The sequence below is a fragment of the Chinchilla lanigera genome, unplaced genomic scaffold, assembly GCF_000276665.1.
Source record: "Chinchilla lanigera isolate Chin_1 unplaced genomic scaffold, ChiLan1.0 scaffold00008, whole genome shotgun sequence".
Classification (NCBI taxonomy): domain Eukaryota; kingdom Metazoa; phylum Chordata; class Mammalia; order Rodentia; family Chinchillidae; genus Chinchilla; species Chinchilla lanigera.
The window spans coordinates 33,794,395-33,814,868 of NW_004955409.1; the positions used below are offsets into that span (position 1 = coordinate 33,794,395).

Here is a 20,474-nt window from a genome sequence, read left to right on the forward strand (position 1 = left end):
CCTCTATCAGGTATTGAACTTGTATTCTAATCTACCGTGAGAAATGTCATCTATGTTAATGCCCTCAATATTAATTGAAGCATATTATAGAATAGATTTTTAAAAGGAAGTTACCTTTTCCCAGAGTACTATATAATGTTAGAAAATAAAAACTTTACAGTTTAATGAATAGAGCATAAGAATAGCATAAAGTAATTAGTATACACCAAAGCACAGTACTGCATAGGAAAAATATTTAGGGAAGGTTTTAATGACTGAAATAATGTTTGTCTGGAGAAATGGCTAGAATTTATTAGAAAAAGCAAAAATAGAAAATTAAGGATTTGGAACTTGTTTTAAAATGTAATGATGTTTTACCTCTGACTTTAAACCCCTTTCCCCTTGTTTGTATGATCTGGGGGAAAACTTGGTTTGACTCCCCATTAAATATAGTTTTCCATAAATTATCTTTAGTGCTAAGAAGAATCAGAAATATGTTGGAGAGACTGTCGGAACGTGATCTGATGGTAAAACCAGTCCTCCTTTTTAGCTGGAAGACAGTAAATTGACCAAAAGCCTCTGAATTCTTAACCTTTCTTTTATCCTTAATTGGTGTTTTTAAGCCAAATTAGGACTGTTGACATCTCAAATGTAAAAATAATGACTTCTAATAATTTCTTCTGCTTTTCTTCACACTGCTGAACCTTTAAAGCTATGCTTTTGCTCATGTATATCATGGTAGAAAAAAATTCCCATACAGAATTGTGTCTCTACGCTGAATACCTACCCAATTTTGCCTTTTGAAAAGTATTATTTATTGAACATTCTACTTAAGCAATATTATTTTGCTTCATGAACATATGATACTTTTATACAAGAAAAATCTTAGCATCTTACATGTCAAAGTTACTCAGACATAAGTTTTTAAAATATATTAATGAGTTATTCAACAAATACATAAGGTGTTATACAATACTTTTTATATAGCATGTATACATGTATACAAATGAACAGTAAATATGCTTACTAATTTTTTATTATCTTCGATACAGGCTGATGCTGCTCTAATATAATATATACTCATCATCTATATTTATTGTTTTAACATAAATGATACAAATATTTTAATAATTTTTAGAGAACTATTAGTTACTTGTTTATTAATGTGAGGTTAATGTTTACATTTTCAGACGGGCTCTAAGTTTATTAAAATTAATATTTTAGAAGATAATGTGATTTTAAGAACTCAGAACTGCAAATTTAATTGCTTTTATGTATGGATCCCTAAATTCATGTGGAATCAACTTGTTGGTGATGTTCAACATCTTAAGTAGGTGGATACTTTTATGCCAAAGTAAACTTCATTTCACCACTTCAAATCTCCGACTGTATTCATTGATAGGAAAATGACTCTTTAAGTTTCACTCATTGGACTTCTTGAATTTTTCTTTGTGAGGTCTCTTTTCCCCAAGAAAGCAGAGGGAAAGAAATGAGACTACTATTCATGAATATGGTCAGGATATCTCTAGTACTCATGTAAGTTTTATCAGTCACCATCATGATTTCAAGTCATGAATTTATTTTTACATGCTTATGCATGCATATTTACATGCATTAGTTACTTAATTGATCTTAAATTCCATTAAATTTAAATGAAAAGGAGAAAACTTTGTTCATAGGATTTTGTTCTCGTTCTATTACATTTTATTTTATTTTGTTTTATTTAATAATCAGTTTAAGGCTTATAAAGGTTGATTTGCTCCTGAACTGCTTTGTTCCCAGACATTGCCATCTTCCCCAACTACCACCAAGTCCTCTCCATCTGATCCCATGACCACCTCCAGAGCTAACCAGGTACAGTATCATCCTATCATCTACACCATACTTTTCACGGTGATTGCCTGCAAACTGGAGAAAAAGATAATGGTGGGTTAAGGATTTATTCATTCATTCACATATGTGGACCATGATCAGATTCCAAATAACCTAAGAAAAAATATCAGTTACTTGTAAATTTGTATATACATTTTATTACTTAGCCCAAAAAGAAAAACAAACAGATGTTAGGCTATGAGAACATTGCTACTATTAGTGATTTTTCCCTTAAAATTATGATAGTTCTATGGAGCGCTGTGTATTATTTATTTAGTTGCTGTTTAATCACTTTTTATGTATCTTCCTAGGATTTTTGATTTGTGAGTTACGGATATCATATGTGTAAAAGTGTGTCACTGAGCAAAGGTATATCTTTAAAAGTCAATGCAATTTCATTAGCTTTCTACTTGAAATAAATCTTATTATATAAACAGTATTAATGAGAAACATTTTACCAATCTAAGCATAACTAAACTTGATACTTGTGATATTTTAATACTGTTTAACAACTCAGGAGTTGTTTTTTTCGTACTTAGGAAATTCTAGACATTTTTATTGCTAATTACTAGAGTGGCAAATTTTAAAAGTGAAAATACATTTTATTAGTTTGATTTGATGATTGTTGTTCTCCTAAGAACTTGTTAGGTCATTCTTCAGATATGTAAATGTTGAATAATATTTATTAAAATGGTTAAACACATTTTCATTTTGTCTGAGTTGAGTTTCATTTAGGTAAGAAATGTTTTCTTTCTTTCCACTTCTTTTACTGATACAAACCTTTGTGATATTTAAATATCAACACAAGCTTATCTTTTTAATATATTATCATTAGTTGACTTAATAATTACCAACTTTGAACTATATTTGCTACATATAGTAAATGTTGCTTTTGGATCTTATTATTTGGATCATATTATTTAATATAAGACAATATAAGACTGTCAGAATTATTTTCCTCACTTGTTGATTCCTATACTTTTGTAACCTCAGAAAAGAATTATTAGAATAATTTGAAACAAAACCAAGATATTATTCTACAGTAGGAGTTTGATTTTTGTTTTATAAAGTGATGTCCCCTTCAAATAAAAGTCCTTATACTGCTCATATTTTAGCCTTAATAAATTGGTGAGCAAAGTACACGTCTCTAATGATAAAATCTAGAATTTATCATTTAAACAAATAGTACTAAATAAATTGAGAACACACTTGTATTATATATACATGAAGTTTAAAATATATATCCTATTCACTCTACATAGCTTATTTTTACAAGTATTAATTTTATTATATAAAAAAACAGAAAATAACTGAGTTTTAAACGTTTCTCTTGTACTTCATTATTTTTTTCTAACCCAGAAACATAACAAATGAGCACAACAACAATAAAAACAAAACAGTGAATGTTCTTAGGATGAGAAGCAAGAGTCCTGCATCTAGAAAGGAAAACCATATTAATAATTTTGTCTCTGAAGTTCGATTTTTTTTTTCATTTATTTTATATGATTATGTGAATTTTTATAAAAACAATATCTTAAAAGGCTGATTATACATATTAAATATAAATATTTTAATATTAAATAAAATATAAATATTTTACCCTCTAAATGTTATTACGTTGACCTCTGTGAAATCTAACACTTTGTTAACTTGAAATAAGTCATTTGTGATTTTACATTCTGTTTTCTGTGCTTACCTTGTTATTTATAGCCCTGTTTTCTTTTGTTCTTGTACAAAGAAGTTTACTATCTCTGGATAACATGAAGCAAGATTTAAAAGAAGAAAAGAACAAAATCTTTAATTCATTGAAAGGCTTGTCGTTATCATCAGCCATTATGTTGGTAGTTCGTAATTATTCGGCACAGTATTTCCCAATAGATTCCATTCATGTGGTTGGACAGTAGGAAATCTATTTTGTGTTACTCATTTAGACTTTATGGAGCTCACAGTAGTTTCTTGTGAATAGTCCTAATTAATTTAGCTTCACTCACCGTATTGATTTAAATCTGTGAGGGTAAGAACAATAGAAAAATGTGTTCTATTATAATAATGTTGAACTTTTTATAATTAAAATAGAATTTTGTAGTATGGTTTTTTCACATTTCTATTACAGCATATTAGTTTTTAAAGACTAATTTATTTCAGTTTGGCAGATTTATACATGCACATGACTTGCTTTAATAATTTCCCCTTTTCCACATTCCCCTTTGGCAAATTAACTTTTTCAACATGTAAAAAAATCCATATTGAGGGAAGAAGAGTCTGTAGAGCTAATAGTTTTACAACTTCTCTTTTGTATGTGCTTTATAAGATACAAGCTTGAAATTTTTATGTAAGCAATTTTATATATGAAGTAAATATAAAAATCTAATAAATAGATTGGATTACTTGAAAGAACATGTTTAAACTTTCAAACAAATGTTTAAAACCCTAGTCAGTACCTTTCCATGGATTTTATCATTATTTCTTAATACTGAACTACTCATTTCAGTAAGATTCAGCAAAATGGTTTATAATCAAATCAGAGCTACCAAAAGCAAATTCCAGTGTTAACATTAGGTTTCTGGCTGTTAACTCTCATGGAATTTTTTTCTCAAATTTTAGGGGAAAAATTATCTTGGAGTATGTTTTATACACATTTCTCTACTGACACATTTGAAACTATAGAGTAGACACTTATCAAAATGCATCACGCATTTTATACATAGTACCCTTGCTCTGTTTGCAGAAAAATGTGGCTAAAACTGACTGGTGACACTTTAAATTCATGACCACAAATTTCGAGTCATAAGTCCATTTGGTTTCTTAATGACATTTTCCTAAGTTCTTCTCTTTTCAACCCCTGTATTAGTGTTTGTTGCTATATCACCACAAATTTAAGGTATAATCATCTTGCGTTTATTTTCTCACATTTTCTGCAGGTCAGGAGTTCAGACAGTACTTGAGCCTCACAGTGTAAGTTCTGTGCTCCTGGTCTCACACTGCAGTCAGTGTGCTGGCTGCACTTTCTTGGGGCTTACCAAGGGACTAATCTGCTTCTCTGTTCACCTAGATTGTTAGCAGCATTCAGTTCCTTGCAGCTGTTTGGCTACGGCCCAGGCCTTCTTAGGGTCTGTTGGCTAAGAGTGGCCTTTAGAGGCTAGAGGCCATCATAGTTTGGAAGTTTGCTGCTTACAAGATGGGGAAAGCTCTATTGTGTTAGCAAGATGCAGTCCTTCCTGTGGAAGCTCATCTTTCTCACCTTCCTTGCTAAATACAGTGATGCCGTGCCATGTCTGCCATATTTGTGAGTTATTAGCAAGTCATGGGCTCCACTTCAGGGAGCCCATGATTAGTTACAAAGGATTAGTTACAAAGTGCGTTGCAGGAGGAAGTGTTGATAATGGGTGTCATCTAGAATTTTCCTCACCACACCCCCAGTATCTCTTGTTCTTCCTTTTCCTCTCTCTAATGATCTTACTTTCTACTTCATTGAAAAAACTGAAGCAATCAGGAGAACTTCCCCAAGCTGACAGCAGCCGACCTTAGTGAAACAACATTTATACCCTGCATTCTCCATTTTTGTCAGTTACCATCAGCAAAGTTTTTGTTCTCCCATCTGAAATCAGTCATTTCAGTTGTGCATTAATTCTCGCCCCTTCTCCTTTAATAAGGGATCCTTTCAGCAGTTCTGCCCTCTCGTTTGTCTGTCAAATTTTTACTTTCTGTAGGAACATTCCAGTCAGCATACACGTAGCTCTCTCCCATCCCAAAGACTATATAATTTCCTTTATTCTTCACTTACCCAACAAGGCAATGCCTTTTTCTTTTAATCGTTTTTAAGCAACATTCACTTAACTGTTATCTATACCATCTTTTTTCTGACTTCTCACTTCAGTTCTTAAGTCCACTTCAGTAGAGTTTTGCTTCCATTGTTTAACCAAAACTGTTTCCCAAGGGCTTCTGTCCTGATATCACTGCTCAGTTGTCTCTTCTCAGCCCAAATGTTGTTTCATGTAGTAACAGTGTTCTTCTCAGTTTATTACTTCCACCTCTTTGGTGCACCTGCTCTACTGGCTTCGAGGGTACTGCACACTCTTTTTTGTCTTGCACCATGATGTGCTACTTCTCAGAATCGCTTGCTAGCTGCCCCTCTTATCCCTATCTGCTTAATGCTGGAGTGTTCCGTGTCTTCATGCTTGAGACTTCTGGTCTGTTCTTTCTCTTCATGGAATCCCTTGGCTTTTATACACTGCCATTTGTAAAAGCGAAGTCTCTAGTAAGAAATTGGTTTCCATTTATTTTATCTGTTTCATGCTGCTATAACAGAATAACTGAGATGCTAATTTATAAACAGCAGAAAATCATTTCTCACAGATTCCTAGGTTAGAAAGTCCAAGGCAGAATGCCAGGTTCTAAAGAGCTCTTTCTTACTGCCTTATTAGAAGGGCAAGAAAAAAGGACTAGCCCTGTGTCCTCTCATGACGAGAAAAAACCCACTCCAGCAGGGCCAGTTTACACCAATGCAAATTCATTAATGAAGACAAACCTCCATGACCCACACACCTCTCAGAAGGCCCCAGCTGCCAGCATGAATGCATGGGGTTGTTTCCAACACATGAGTTTTGGAGGGAACAAAAATATTCAAAGCATAGCAACTATGAATTAATAAAACTTAAGCTTCATGGTTCTTCACTCGCAGAAGCTTATTACCTAACTTTATGTTCATAATGTTAAACTCTTTTTCCCAAATTATTTCCTAAAATTGTGTAAGTGTGAGGTCCCCTATAACCTGGGCTCATCTTTTCTCTAGTTTAGATTTCATAGTGAAATTGCAGACTATACTGAGTTCCCACAGAACATTTCCACTTGCATGTTCAATTGATACCTTAAACACAAAAAGTTAAAACTACTTCAGATCTACTCCTTCAAAAATGTCAGGTTTTTTAAAAATTTCTTTGTCTATACTTGGTATTGAAAAGGACTTCTGTTAATTTGTAAGTTCTGGCTCTTGCCACATTACCTCTTTTACTTTATTTCCCGCCACTCACCTCACTCACTCTGGCCCAGCCTCATTAACTTGTTTGCCACTTCTTGCAAACGTTAGGCATATTCTTACCTCAGTGTTCTGCCTTTGCTTCTGCAGGAAATTATGTTTTGTCAGAGACCTGATTGGCTGACACCTTCATAACCTCTTAAGTTCTATTCACAATTCACCTTTGCAGTAAGGCCTTCCCGTACCTTTTCAAAGTGTTGCAACTTGGCCTCTTGTCTCCTGCCAGTACAGCTGACTCCCTTTATCTTGCTGTATTTTTCACTTGTTTTCTTTGGCCTCATATGTACTATATATTTTCTTTATTGTCATGTTCTGTGTGTACTGTGTTTATTATAATCCTAGAAAAGTAAGTTGCATGAGGATAGGGATTTTGTCTGTTGCATTGTTTATTGTATCTGAAACCCTAAGCTAGTACTGAGCAGGCTCTCTAGTATTCTTCTAATTACTGGAAGTAGTTAGAACAAGCATGTAGTCTACAGTGGTACCTCGGTCCATGACTTTAATTCTTCCCATGGTTGTGATCGCAGAATTAATTCATTTTTGACTATTATTTAAATGAAATTCTGCACAGAAATTCTCTTTAAAAATATCAAACAACTAGGAAAGAGTACTTTTCAATAAATAGGATGAGCTAAAGGGGCATAGACTTGCTACACTTCTGTTCTATTCCATATTGTACCTAGAGCACAGCTTGAAGGCTAGTCAGACACTTCCTTTAAACACAGATTTTATCAGAGTTCTCCAACAAACCATAAAATTTCATTTTCTTCAGTGCATGTGTGTGGAGAATGTATGCATGTGTGAGATGAGAGTATTCTTTAGAAGTATGCCTAGGCTGGGAATATAGCTCAGCAGCACAGCATCTGCCTGGTAAGCGTGAGATCTTAAGTTCGATTCCCATTCAAAAAGAAAAGCTACAAGTATGTCTAAGAAAGTCATAGAAAAATGGTGAAACCAAAAATGTGCTTTCAATTCAGTGTATTCACTTTGTACATTAGATTTTGTGTCCTTATTATTGGGGTCAACCTTGTAAAATTGCAAGTTTTTGAGTATAGTTTTTATGGTTCACTCTAGTGTATATCATATACATATCAAAAAATCTCAAATTCTAAAGAATAAATTGAACCAAATAAGAGCATGAAGCTCATACTAGAAGAACATACAATTTGAATTTGAAGAATGAAGCTTTCCCTTACTAAGTGGATGGATTTAACTGTAATTTTGCAAGAAAAGATTTAATGTAGAAATATCAATTCTGTAAAGTCAGTGCAATTTACTGCAATTTTTATTATTTTTCCTGGTTTTGTGTGAAAAAGAAACAAAGCAAAATAACTTAAAACTCACATGAGAAAAATAAATTCAAGGTAATACCATGAGACAACTAATAAAAAATTACCAAGAAACTAATACTACCTATTTGTGAGAAGTTGCTTTACCTAGGATTAAAATGTATATGAAGCAGTCATGATAAAAGCAATGTGATATTAACAAAACCAGATATAATTGTTAAGAGAAATAGAGTTTGGAAATAGATTTAAGTAAGAATGTATGATAAAAGTAGCCTAAAATAGCGATTAAGAAAACCAGTGTCTCAAGCCGTAACTGCTGGCTTCAAATAAAATTTTTGCTGCACCCTCATTTTTTATTTTGAGATAACATCCTCACTATTGTCAAGATTATGTTTTAAAATGTAAATAATAAGTGTCTACCTTGTAGAGTTGTCATGATGCTTTAGTGAACCTGTATAGGAGAAACGTTTAGAAAACTGCCTGATCCAGAGTAATGCATAAGTGTCATTTTAATTCATGTTAGAAAAGAATATTTTAATAAATGATGCTGGTATACTTCATTATCCATCAGAAAGAAAATTATACCTCCATCTCACAAGGTACACAAATAAATTACAAGACATTCATAATTAAAACAGCAAGATTATTTTTTGATATTATATGTGCAATCACATTGAGGATGCCTTTTATAACCAAGAATGAGATCCAGATCATGAAATAATGAGTTAATATTTAAGTATACAGATGTCTGATATTTTAATATGGCAGAAAACAATAAGCAGTGACAGTATTTCCAGAAAAGATGTTGTACACATATGACAGTTAATCAGTATCTCTACTATACAGTAAAATTCTAAATTACTACGAAGACACAACCCAGTTAAAACTGAGTAAAATCTATGGAAAGCTATTTTTCAGAGAAGGGAATGTGAATGGCCAGCAAACATGTAGAAACCTGCTTAACTTCATCAGCATTTGGAAAGTAGAACTCCATAACCCAAGATCATGTATTTTTTATCAGACAAATTTTTATGTGTGTGTATATATAATGCACATATACTGGAAATGCAAGAATTGATGGCGTGGGTATGCACAGAAATTCACAAAACATGCATTTGCATACAATGACGATGTAGCGCCTAATATAGCATTTTAATTTTTAGAACTATCCTATAAAACATACTGCACCATCACTGGGAATGTAGATTTAAAGTGTGTATCGCGGCAAATTTATATTGGTAGAAGTTGGAAAACAGTTTGCTCTTTAACAAAAAAAGTGGTTGAATAAATTATGGTATTTCAAAATATATGGTGAAGCTACTAAATGTAATAAATGAGATCTATGTAAATTGACCTAGAATAGTATTTGTACTATATTAATAAAGAAATTTAAAGTAATAAGAAACCTATAACCCTTTTTTTAATGGTCAAAAACATCTAGTGTTCGTGTTTTCGTGTTTATTGGTGATGTTAAAGAATATAGTAATTACTATTTTTTCTTTTATGTGTGTCTCCAAGTGTTAACTTAGAGAATGCGAGACAGGATGGAAAAAGTAATGACTTCGTTTGTGGTACAGGCAGTGCTTCAAGGAAGATGAAGTGGAAATTCCAATTGAATTTTTTTTTTTTTTTTTTTGGTTTTTTTTCCGGTGCAGGGAATCGATCTCACAACCTTGTGCTTGCCAAGCAGGCACTGTGCCGCTGAGCTAAATCCCCAGCCCCTCCAACTGAACTTTCTGACACTTATTTCTGAGTGTCAGGATGCTTTATTGAGGAGCTCAAGAAGGCTCTCCAAAGAGGCGTCAGGCCTAGAGGAGGCACTGACTGGCAAAAAAGACAGTCGTTTCATGTTTTACAGTTATGCCAAATTAAATAATTATACAAAATACACAGCAAAACATTTTCTTTATCATTTACATTTCATATATCAAAAGTTCTCAATCCTGCTTTCATAACAAAATTACCTATGGAGATGATTCTAATTTAACAGATCCAGGATAAAAAGAGGCACCTATATTAGAACAGTTAGATAATTTCTCAGAGCTTCTTGAGATGTTTAGGGAACACTGTTTACTACATAAGTGTGTTTTAGTTTATTACAGACTGACAATTGTGTGCTATGTAATTGTAGCTATCTCCTCAAACTAATTCATTGAGATGTTTTCATGAAACATCATACTTTGCTATATGGAAAAGACTATTGCAGGAAAAATATTTGATTTCTACAAAACTTGGAGAGGGTATTACTTTAGAATTCAGAGTAGTAAGGGTTTGCTCATTAATTACTTGAATTTGTGAGGGCTTATACTGTATAAAGATGTTTATCATTTCATGTACCATTAGTAGACTTTGGACTTATTACCAAATGTAGTTCATCTTGTCTTAAAAATCTTTATCTGAAAATTATATTAGTTTTTAAAGGTTTTTTAAGCAACATTCTTACTAAAAATTGTGGAAATCAGTAAAATAACTTCTTCCTACTCGTATCCATTCTATTGCTAACCGTGTGTCCTGTTGAAGATAGTATACTCTTGATGCCCAGTGATGGGGATGAGATTAAGATCTGCTACTCAGAGCAGCACACTAGTAATGCTTTCCAAGTCCTGTTACACCACTGAGTAAACAACAGGTTATGCAGTCCTACAGAAGTGTCTTCTAAAGGTATGCTTTCATACAAAGACATTTTTGTATTTTTTAAAACCTAGGATTTTCCAAGGTTTAAGACAGTAATATACTTCAGAAGAGTCAGTGTAATAATAGGGTTTTCAACAGTTCATGTTTTACCTACAAAGGGCTAAGGCACTGGCAGCAATTCATAGACAACCTCGTGTTAATATTAGCTTGTAAATAGGCAGACTTACAATAATCTGTCTTTCTGAACCACCTACTAGGTAAAAGTAGTTTCCCTGTTTCATCAGATTTCTCTCTGCAGTCATAGCAAAGCCTCCCTGTAGTTCTTGCATACACTGTGTTCTCAAAACAGATATGAATAATATATTTCTATATGTAACTGAAATATTTGTCTATTTACTCCAGAATATTTTCTTTTTCTCTGTATACACAGTTCAGTAGAATATTTTTATTTTTAAATATTTTATTGAGAAATAGAAATGCCTTCATATAGTCTCTCAATAGTTTTTTCAGTTTGATGCCTACTCACTATGAAGCAATTTTTTTATTTACTTACAAGTACAATTCAGTTTATCAGATTGTTTTATTTTATCTTTGAAACAGTTTTCCAGATGATGTTTCTTGTCTTTTTAATTTGATATCTTTTCATTCATTTTACTGGTATTTACTGTAGCTATTTTTTTTTTCTACAACAAGGTGATATACTTCACTTACTCCTTGAAAATATTCTTGGAAAATACAAAGTTCTATTTCATTATATAACTTCACTGTGCTGCCTTAGCCAACTAATAGAAGTTGAAAAATTAATGTATTTTTGTGATTCATTAAATATTAGCACTGAACTCATTTAATCCACATATAAAAAGAACTTAGTTTTGTGACTAAATAGTATAATTTGTTAAAATGTGGGCATACTTCTGCAAATGATAGTCAACATTTATCTCAAGTATTAATGAAATAAAAATAGTTTGTGACATTTTCATTTTCTTAATGAATCATTTGTGATAGTAAATCATCCACCTCCCTTTCCTAGTCAGATCCTGAAATACTGTTCTATCTGTATACATCTTCCATGTTTTAAATAATTTCCTGAAAGGATTGCAAAACTTAATTATGCTCATTTCATAACCTCATGAATGCTGCAGTGTAATTTTAAAAAGGCAATATGCGCTGCCACATGTAATTTTAAAAGGAAAGATTTTAATAGTGTCATGTTTCCCTTATTTAAATGTGTTAGTTTTATCTTAATGATTAATTTTGCTGCTCTACTTTGAATATCTTTGTCAAAGTTAAATATTTTCTTACTTAATTCTTTCATGTTCATTATGTAGTTCATTATTTGTTCACTTTTGCTTCTCACTCGCTAGCCTCATCAGCTACTCTGATTTAAAGTACTCTTTGTTAATTCTCAATTTCTCCCTGATCTCCAGACCGTAGCCATTCATCTGCTTGACATCTTCCGCTGAAAATCGGATAACCATTTCAAACTCAGAGTCCAAAGTGACATGTTCTGTCCTCATCTTTCACTCTGTTCTCCCCACAGTCTACTTTATTGAACAGAGCCCCTAGCTTTATGGTGATACCTACTTTACACTTTCTAAGTTGAATTTTAAAATCAATTTAGAGTACTAAATTTAAAAACATTTCTATATCAAAACTCTACATATTTCCACTACATTTTTTCACAAATTAGAATTAAGAACTCTGAACATATTTTATGGACCTTGAAAAAGATGGCTAAGAAAGGACTTACAGTAATTGTAATGATGATGCTATCAAAGAACTTTTTCCTAATTTGACCCATGATTGATAAGTAGATCCCATCAATATAACGTCAATATCCCAAGTTACTTTTCATTTCTTTTAATAAGATACCGCCTCCGCGATAGTATATTATTTATGGCCGTCACGGTTTATTCATGGTTGCTGGACTCCACAGCGGTGTCCTGGTACTTGTCTGTAATTGGTTCTGGGAGGCTCGGTGAGGGCCAAAAATGACAAGTGTCAAGCTGCATTGCGGGGAAAGGGTAGTTAGTCAGGAGACATTGACACCAACAAGTTCTGCCTGTCAAGTACCAAAGGACAGATACGGGGACAGAATTTTAAAATCATAGTATATCGTGTAACAAATTACATGAGAATTAAAGCAGTAGGGGCTGGGGATTTAGCTCAGCGGCAAAAGCGCCTGCCTGGCAAGCGCAAGGTCGTGAGCTCGGTTCCCGGTACCGGAGGAAAAAAAAAAAAAAAGAGTTATGCACCAGGACATGACTGCAGTAATGTTCTTTTTTTGTTCTAATTACCAGTGGAGTGCTTATAATCTCAGCATAGAAGGAATAGTAAGAGTATCTCTCTTTTCTGCATAGAAAGCATAGATTTTTTTTCATATTTTTCTCATTCCAAGTATCCTTGTCTGACAATGATGTATTTTAAAAATATGTAGCATTTACCAGAAGAAAAAAGTGGAGTAATGCTTCAGGGACTTTAATATAGTGTGTTAAGTGAAAAAATAAGTACATTAAACTTTTTTTGCCTTTAGAAACACTGTGGAGATTAATGTTCAGTTTCAGACTTCTTCCAAAGATGCACACATACAAAGACATTTTGCCTGCCAGTCTTTGTCATACCCTGGCACCAGAGGGGAAATCAAGTGTGGCCCTTCGAAGGAAGAAATGAAGTGAGGTACAATCTGCACAAAACTTCTAAAGACCTTAATTTTGTGTGCCAGATATTTGGAATTTAAAATTCAGTTGAAGTGGTGGGAGTTCATTGTATCATTTAAAAGTTATAGTTCAGATTGATTCAGTAGAAGCTATCATTTTATCCATCTTGGTAACTGATGCATTTCACCATTTAATCAAGTAAGCACTGGCATATTTATTTGTATTCTAGACATTTAGAATTAATCCAAAAACTTTTTTTTTTTTTTTTTTTGGTTAAAGTAGCCTGGCCACAAGCTTAATAAGTAAGAACAATGAAAGGTATGAAATATGTTATACACCAGTGAAAACTTAGAAGGTCATGCATATTTTATTATTCACTAGTTTTAGATAGTCATTAAGCCTGTTTTTCGATTGCAGCGGTCCTCTGATAAGTTTAACATATCAGTGCACTTACCTTTTCAGTATATAAAAGACCAAAGTGAGATGCTTGCACCCCTACCTGCAGTCGTGATAGATGTTTCAAAATTTTATTGCTTATTTATTATACAAGTCTTTTTAAATTTTTTAACAGTTCAGTTAGTAACTTCAACCAGGTGTGAATAGGAAATGCCTTCAGGAAGGTATAATTTTATAAGGGGTAAGTATCTGTTGCATTAAAGTCAGCATAGGGTAATTAACATAAGAGGAAGTCTAAGAAATGCTTTGACACGGTTTTAGGGAATGAGGCTTGAGTTTCAAAAGTATGTTGCAGGTGAACAAGGTCTTAGCAGGAAAAGATGTGCACATTTTTAGGAAAAGAACACTGCAGGAACACAGGTAATCTTTGATTCAATTGAAAGAAATGAAAGATTAGAGATATAAGAAAACAACTAATACTATTATTAAGGAATTAAGTAAAGTTTGGATTTAGCATAGGCTTCTTGTTGTAGATGATAACAATATAAAGACAACTTGGAGACAGAGTCCTGAGATTTTGAGTGTCTACATAGAAATGTGGATAGTTTCATGGAAAATTGAAGTAGGAGGAGTTATAGAAGAATTTTGAGTAGGATTTTCTCATAATTCTAAAATAAAATCTATCTATATTAGCAAGTTCCGTGGTTTTATAGATAATGAAGCTGAAATGATTTGATGAAGGTCAAATAGCAAAGCTGGAGTGAGGCACCTTATCTATTAACTGTCAATTCTAGATTTTCTCGTTGTACTGCAGTGTACTTTAGTTAGGATAAGTCAGTAGGCAAAAAACAAAAAAACCCAAAACAGTATTATACAGTATAATAAGATGTAATGATCTGTAGAGTGACCAAAGTCCCAGTTTTAAATCTAAGTTTGGGGGTGGTTGGAGGGTAAAGACATTATAAAGGCATGATATTTTACGATAGGTAATAGATGTTCCTACGAAAATTACTTTCTTTAATTTGTTATCAAAAGTAAGTAAATAGTCAAGAGAGCTGCTTTGAAATCCTGTCTGGATACTTGCATTCATTTATGCTGTTGTACATGTTTTATCAAATCAGTACATTTCAGGAAGGCAATTGTTTACATATTTAAAGTCTATATGAAAAATCAGATGTCCTGTTTCTCAGTTTGTGTGACTCAACAATTCAGTGTAATGTTCGCATGGTACATCACTTCACTGGCACTGCCATACGGATCCCCAGTGCCACATGTGGTAATACAGAAGGAGAACGAAGTATACTCATCTTGTTATGTGATGTGGGTGTATCTTGTTAAAAGGCAAATTAATCTGGACTATTAAATGTGAAAAATGCAAAAAAAGTGTTTTTGTTGAATGAATAATAGATTATAAACATAAAATTTTTTTGAAAGATATTGTTTGGCAAGTAACAAATATGCCAAGATGCTAGAATAAATTTTTCTCTCCCTTTCTGGAGCCTCCTCTTCATCTAAATTAACTTTACTCCAGTCAGGTGTGAAGAGTGATTTCCTCATATGATGGCAAGATAGTCACTGCCAATGCCAAGCTGATACCCTGCTAGATTAGGACCAATAAACTTCCACCCCGACAGCTTCATCAAATTCTCAGATCAATTCCTACTGGACTACCCTGTGTCCTGTGCTGAATTTCTAATCAGCAGTTTTCAAGGGTGTGGAAAACAGTGATAGGTGAGAAACCTAGGCCATGTTTCCACTCCGGGAGGCACTGGAAGATAGTCAACCTTACCTGAAGCACACAAGTGAGAAAGTGTGTTTCCCAAAGGAAAACCAAGACTGTTGCCAGAGTAGACTGCGTGCTAGCTGAATGAATGGGTACATAGATGAGATGCATGCATGGTTGTGTAAAACAGCAGGTATCTACCACTGACAGGAATTACTTTGTAAACGTCAGCTTATTTGCACAAGTGGCAAATGGTAGCCCAAAACAAAATTATCCTCACTGTTTATTGATTTGATATTTAACTACAGTGAAACTTATTTCCATCTAGTTATAATTTTATTCGATAGCTTAATAATTTCCCTGCCACGATGATGAAACATGCCTATAAACAGTCTCATCTCTTCATAGCTGAAGACCACAGTGAATGGGTTCCAGTTTAGCAAAGGAGTGTATTTGTCTTAATGTTTATTTTTAATCAGAAACATGTCAATACATTCCTGTTTGATGGTTGTAATACTTACTATAAAATTCCTAAAGAGGTTATTTTAGGAGTATAAATACAGAAATAGTCACGGTCCTGATTTTTTTTCCCTGAGAAGGTTACTGCTATATGTTGAGCATCTTTCATCTGAAAATTAAAACTCTGAAACCTTTCAAACACCAACATATCACAAGGACAAAATTCCATACTTGATCGAATGTGATAGACTGCAGTAAAAGTCAGAGTGCACTAAAATTATATGTATAAGTTGTACTTGTAATTTAAGTGAGTTTCTTGTTTAAACTTAGGTCCTGTCCCCAAGATATTTCATTGCGCATATGCAAATATTCCAAATCCAAAATACGATGAATCTGATATACAAGCACTTTGGACAAGCGATTGTAGTATACCCTTAATCTTATGTGATATTTATTTAAATATAAATTCAGAAAACAGAAAACGTACTTTTATTTTAGTTTAAAATACTTTAAAATAATATTATTTATGTAGATCATGTCTCTTGAAATCTTTTTATATTGAAAAAAGGAAATCTGTGCTACAGAAGTAACCATTGCCAAATTTATGAAAATATTTGGTAGTGGAAAGTAGGGTACTGGCAGTGCAAAACTATTTGAGACATTTGGGTAAACAGGATCACAGCTCTTCTAGTTAGGGTTTGTGTCTTCTTTATATACTTCTAGGCTCGTCCTACTGAGATACAATTCAAAAATTTGCACAGATATGTTCTACAACTATTCTGTAAGCTCTTTAAGAGCAGGAGCATGTCATATACATCAAGTTTCACCAGCTTCCAGCACAGGGTCCGGGCCAGTCAGTAAGCACTTACAAATTATTAGATGGATGGAAGCACATATAGATCATAGCTCTGAAGGGAAATCTGATTTATAACTGTCAAGAACATACCTTAGTTGTATATATGTTATGCCAATTACTTTGTATGTTGTTTAAGATACAGTAATTTTTACCCAATTCTTGAGATATAAGAATGTTTGAATTTATGTCAGTGAATCATTAAACTTCAGCAATAAAAATTGATCCTATACAATTAAAATTTTCAGTTGATTACTTTTAATGCAAACATCATCAGTGCACAGAATGGTTCTTAGTAAATGCTCTATGCCTATATTGAAGGAGAGCTAATGTGCTGTCATATATAATTCTTTATGCTCCTTTTCTATTTTTTTTTCTTTTTCCTCCCAATATTCATTTGCCCAGCACCTCTAATCTTCCATGTTGGCATCTTTTAACTCTGTCCTGTCACATACAATTTATAAATTTATCACCATGTTTTCTATGATATCATAATACTAGCTTTTCTTTTTGTTGCATCTTTTTTTTTAGAGTGTCTGTTTCCAGTCTAGAGAGCCATATTAAGATTAATACTAAATGTTCAGATAGATACAGATTTTTTAAGTACTTCAGGGGAAAAAGGTATGTAAATCTAAGAGGATTTTCATGTCCTTATAAATAAAGTTTGGATAACATATTCTTTGATCAGGATAAGTGTACATTTATGAGGGTTAGAATTGAGTAACTTTCTATAATTTGTTCTTTTAATTTTCTAAGTTCAATAATAGCCAATTATTTCTAAGACTAGAAATGTTTCATGACATAAATACTAAGGTATTTTATTGGTAACAAGCATTAACAGCAGTTCTCAAATTGTAACACACCTTTCATCTGGTGTGGACAAACCAGCCATGGCAACAAAATTTGGGGAAGATGTCAATATTTGCTAAAACAGCAATTTTGGTTGATAGATTTTTTTACATACTGATTTCAGATGGTTAAAATTAAAACCCAGAGGATAGTATTAATTACATAAAGACATCTTTAATATAAAGATAGATGATAATATGTATGTAATTCTCCAATTTGCAAGTATAGGGATATTTTGAAGGTTGTTTAATGAAAAGTCAATATACTTTTGATGAATAACATATTATTTAAGAATTTGTGAATATTTAAAAGCAGAAAAATTATTAGAGGGGGAATTATTTTTTAAAAGACAAGCCAATGCTCAATAATGTTCCATGCTCAGATCTGCAAGCTCTGCTTGACACTAAACCTAGAATTTGAAAAAATGGGTTATAGTAAATACAGTGTAGGATTGATGTGCAGCTTATAGGAGATATTAATATAATTTTTAAATATTTCATGGAATCTTAGGGGAATTTTGTAGTAGATGTTACAAAACTATATATTTCATTTCCGTTTATTAACAGCCTCCAGGATAGTTCCTATAATAAACCTTTCATGTGATTTTCTGTCACTGAATTGTCACACATTACATTACATTGAACAAAAAAATGATACTAGAAGATAATATAATTCAAAATCATCTCTTGGGAAACCTTGGTTAATATATTTTCCTTCATAAAAATTACGTGAAAACACAATAGTTTGCCGGGTCATAAATATTTTCAATAATATTTTATTATAAAAAAGTTTTGATTTTGATATAAATGCTTACTAATGAAATAATATTTAATAGTCAGATAGTTAAATTCCTAAAAGTAAAATTTATCAATATTTTGCATGATGAAACATAATGATTCTAATTTGTCCATATAATTAGTGTAATATCTAATCATAGTTTAACTTTCTAATTGTAACATGTTATCTTTACACAGAAATGCTTTTCTACAACAAAGAAATCTATGAGCAAAATTAGAAAAAGTTTTTAAAAATGCATCTCAGTCTACTTCTTAAATACAAGGGATATGAGGGATGTATTTGACATTCCTAAGAAGGGGTTTTAGAAATACAGGTTATTTTTCATCAAAGAAAATAACAAGTTATAATGAACCAGAATTCTGCCATGTCCGTAAATTTTAAGTATGGAAAGAAAAGAGGAATGTGTGTATACATATGCATATGTAAGATGTATAAATATATTTATGAGGTGACCCTCTCTAGCATTTTCATTTATATTTTTACTGCTTGCTGCCTTTCAGAACAAAATTGCCAAAAATGCATCACTACATTTCTTTAAATAATTTTTTCTAAATCTGTGTTTTAAAGATAGCATTGGTGATACTTGCTAAAAATTGGCTAATGAAATATTTTGAAGAACATTTCAATGAAACAACTGCATTTCCTGTTTAAATATTGACAGGTTATTTCAGCCTGTCCATTTTAATGTCTGGAGCCAGGAAACTATTCCCTTCAGTGTTTTTATCAGTGACGCAGCAGTCGCAGGTTTTGATCTACCCACTGAGCCATAAAGCATCATCATTTGTATCTTTGTGCTGCCAAAATACATTTTTAAATGTTAGTATCTATTTGAACTGTAGGGCTTATGGAAAATACCACACTTACTTTATAGTTTTATAATAGTGTTTGATTGTGAGTAAAACAAATATTCTAATTTTTGTGGCTGGACATTTCAATATAAATTAATAAGCATGCCTATGCTTCATATGGTCACATTAGATTATTGTAAATATTCATGTGACTACTGTAATTTTTCAATATCCTTTAATAATATGCTAGTGAACCCTATTTTTTTTTTAAATGTAGCTGTGTCTGCCAAAAAGGAAAACTACCTGCCTGATCAGAACAGTTCTTTTGCAAATGTAGATAGAAGACTCAGGTAGTAAAATTCTCAAATAGCTTTACCTACTCATTGATAACTAAAAAATTTAACCCCATTGAAAAATTTAAAATTAATAAATATTTGGGAATTATTAATTATTTTATGAAGTTAAATGTTGTGTATCAGTTTAGTTGAAAAACAAATGCTACTACTTAATTGTATTGACCTTCATCTCTGAAAACAGTCTTGAAACAATTAAGGTACTTGTGAATAACGCAAAAATTATAGATCAGAAGGAACATGAAATTAATGTTTTGAAGGGACTTAAATTAGAACTTTCCTACTGCTGTCTTCGTTAACTGCTTTATGGTTTTGCACTTTTTATTTCTATCTGCTTTGGAACAAAGGATGTCTTTAAAATTTCAGTAAGTGAAGAATCATCAAGAGTATTGATTTTGAAAGTATATGAAAATGTTATCATTGATATGTTGTTATGATCTCCTCTTTTTTAAACATACTGGCTTCTTATAAATTTTACTGCCGAATACAGACTCAAGGAAAAATTTTATTTAACAATTTTGCCTTGAAAATTTCTTTTTTCTTTGGAAATTCAGGTTTTACAAGGTAGTTTTATTAAAATATGATAAAAGTCACTTTAAAGTGTGTATATCTTTCATAAATTATGTGTGAACTAATTTGCAATTTATTATTTTACTTTTTCTAGGATAGCAAAGTAATATGATGTATGTGCGCAAAACAGAAGTATTATTTATACGTATTTTTTTTAATTACAGGTAAAGATTATAGTTCCCAACAGCACAGCAGGTCTGATAATAGGGAAGGGAGGTG

The 20,474-nt window shown here is 32.3% G+C and overlaps 1 protein-coding gene and 1 long non-coding RNA gene across 2 annotated transcripts in view; one reads left to right on the forward strand and one right to left on the reverse strand.

Annotated features, from left to right (window-relative positions):
* The window catches only part of Nova1 (neuro-oncological ventral antigen 1), a gene marked incomplete at its 5' end in the record, with an annotated part of 138,410 nt that overhangs the window by 112,448 nt on the left and 5,488 nt on the right, over positions 1 to 20,474 (forward strand). The window contains 2 exon segments of the mRNA XM_013510444.1: positions 1,762 to 1,833; positions 20,420 to 20,474. The exon segment at positions 20,420 to 20,474 is cut by the window's right edge and continues 5,488 nt beyond it. Coding sequence (XP_013365898.1) covers positions 1,762 to 1,833; positions 20,420 to 20,474 — 127 coding nt within the window.
* Positions 1 to 20,474, reverse strand: part of LOC102018366 — a 63,615-nt gene that overhangs the window by 17,215 nt on the left and 25,926 nt on the right. The window lies entirely within an intron of this gene.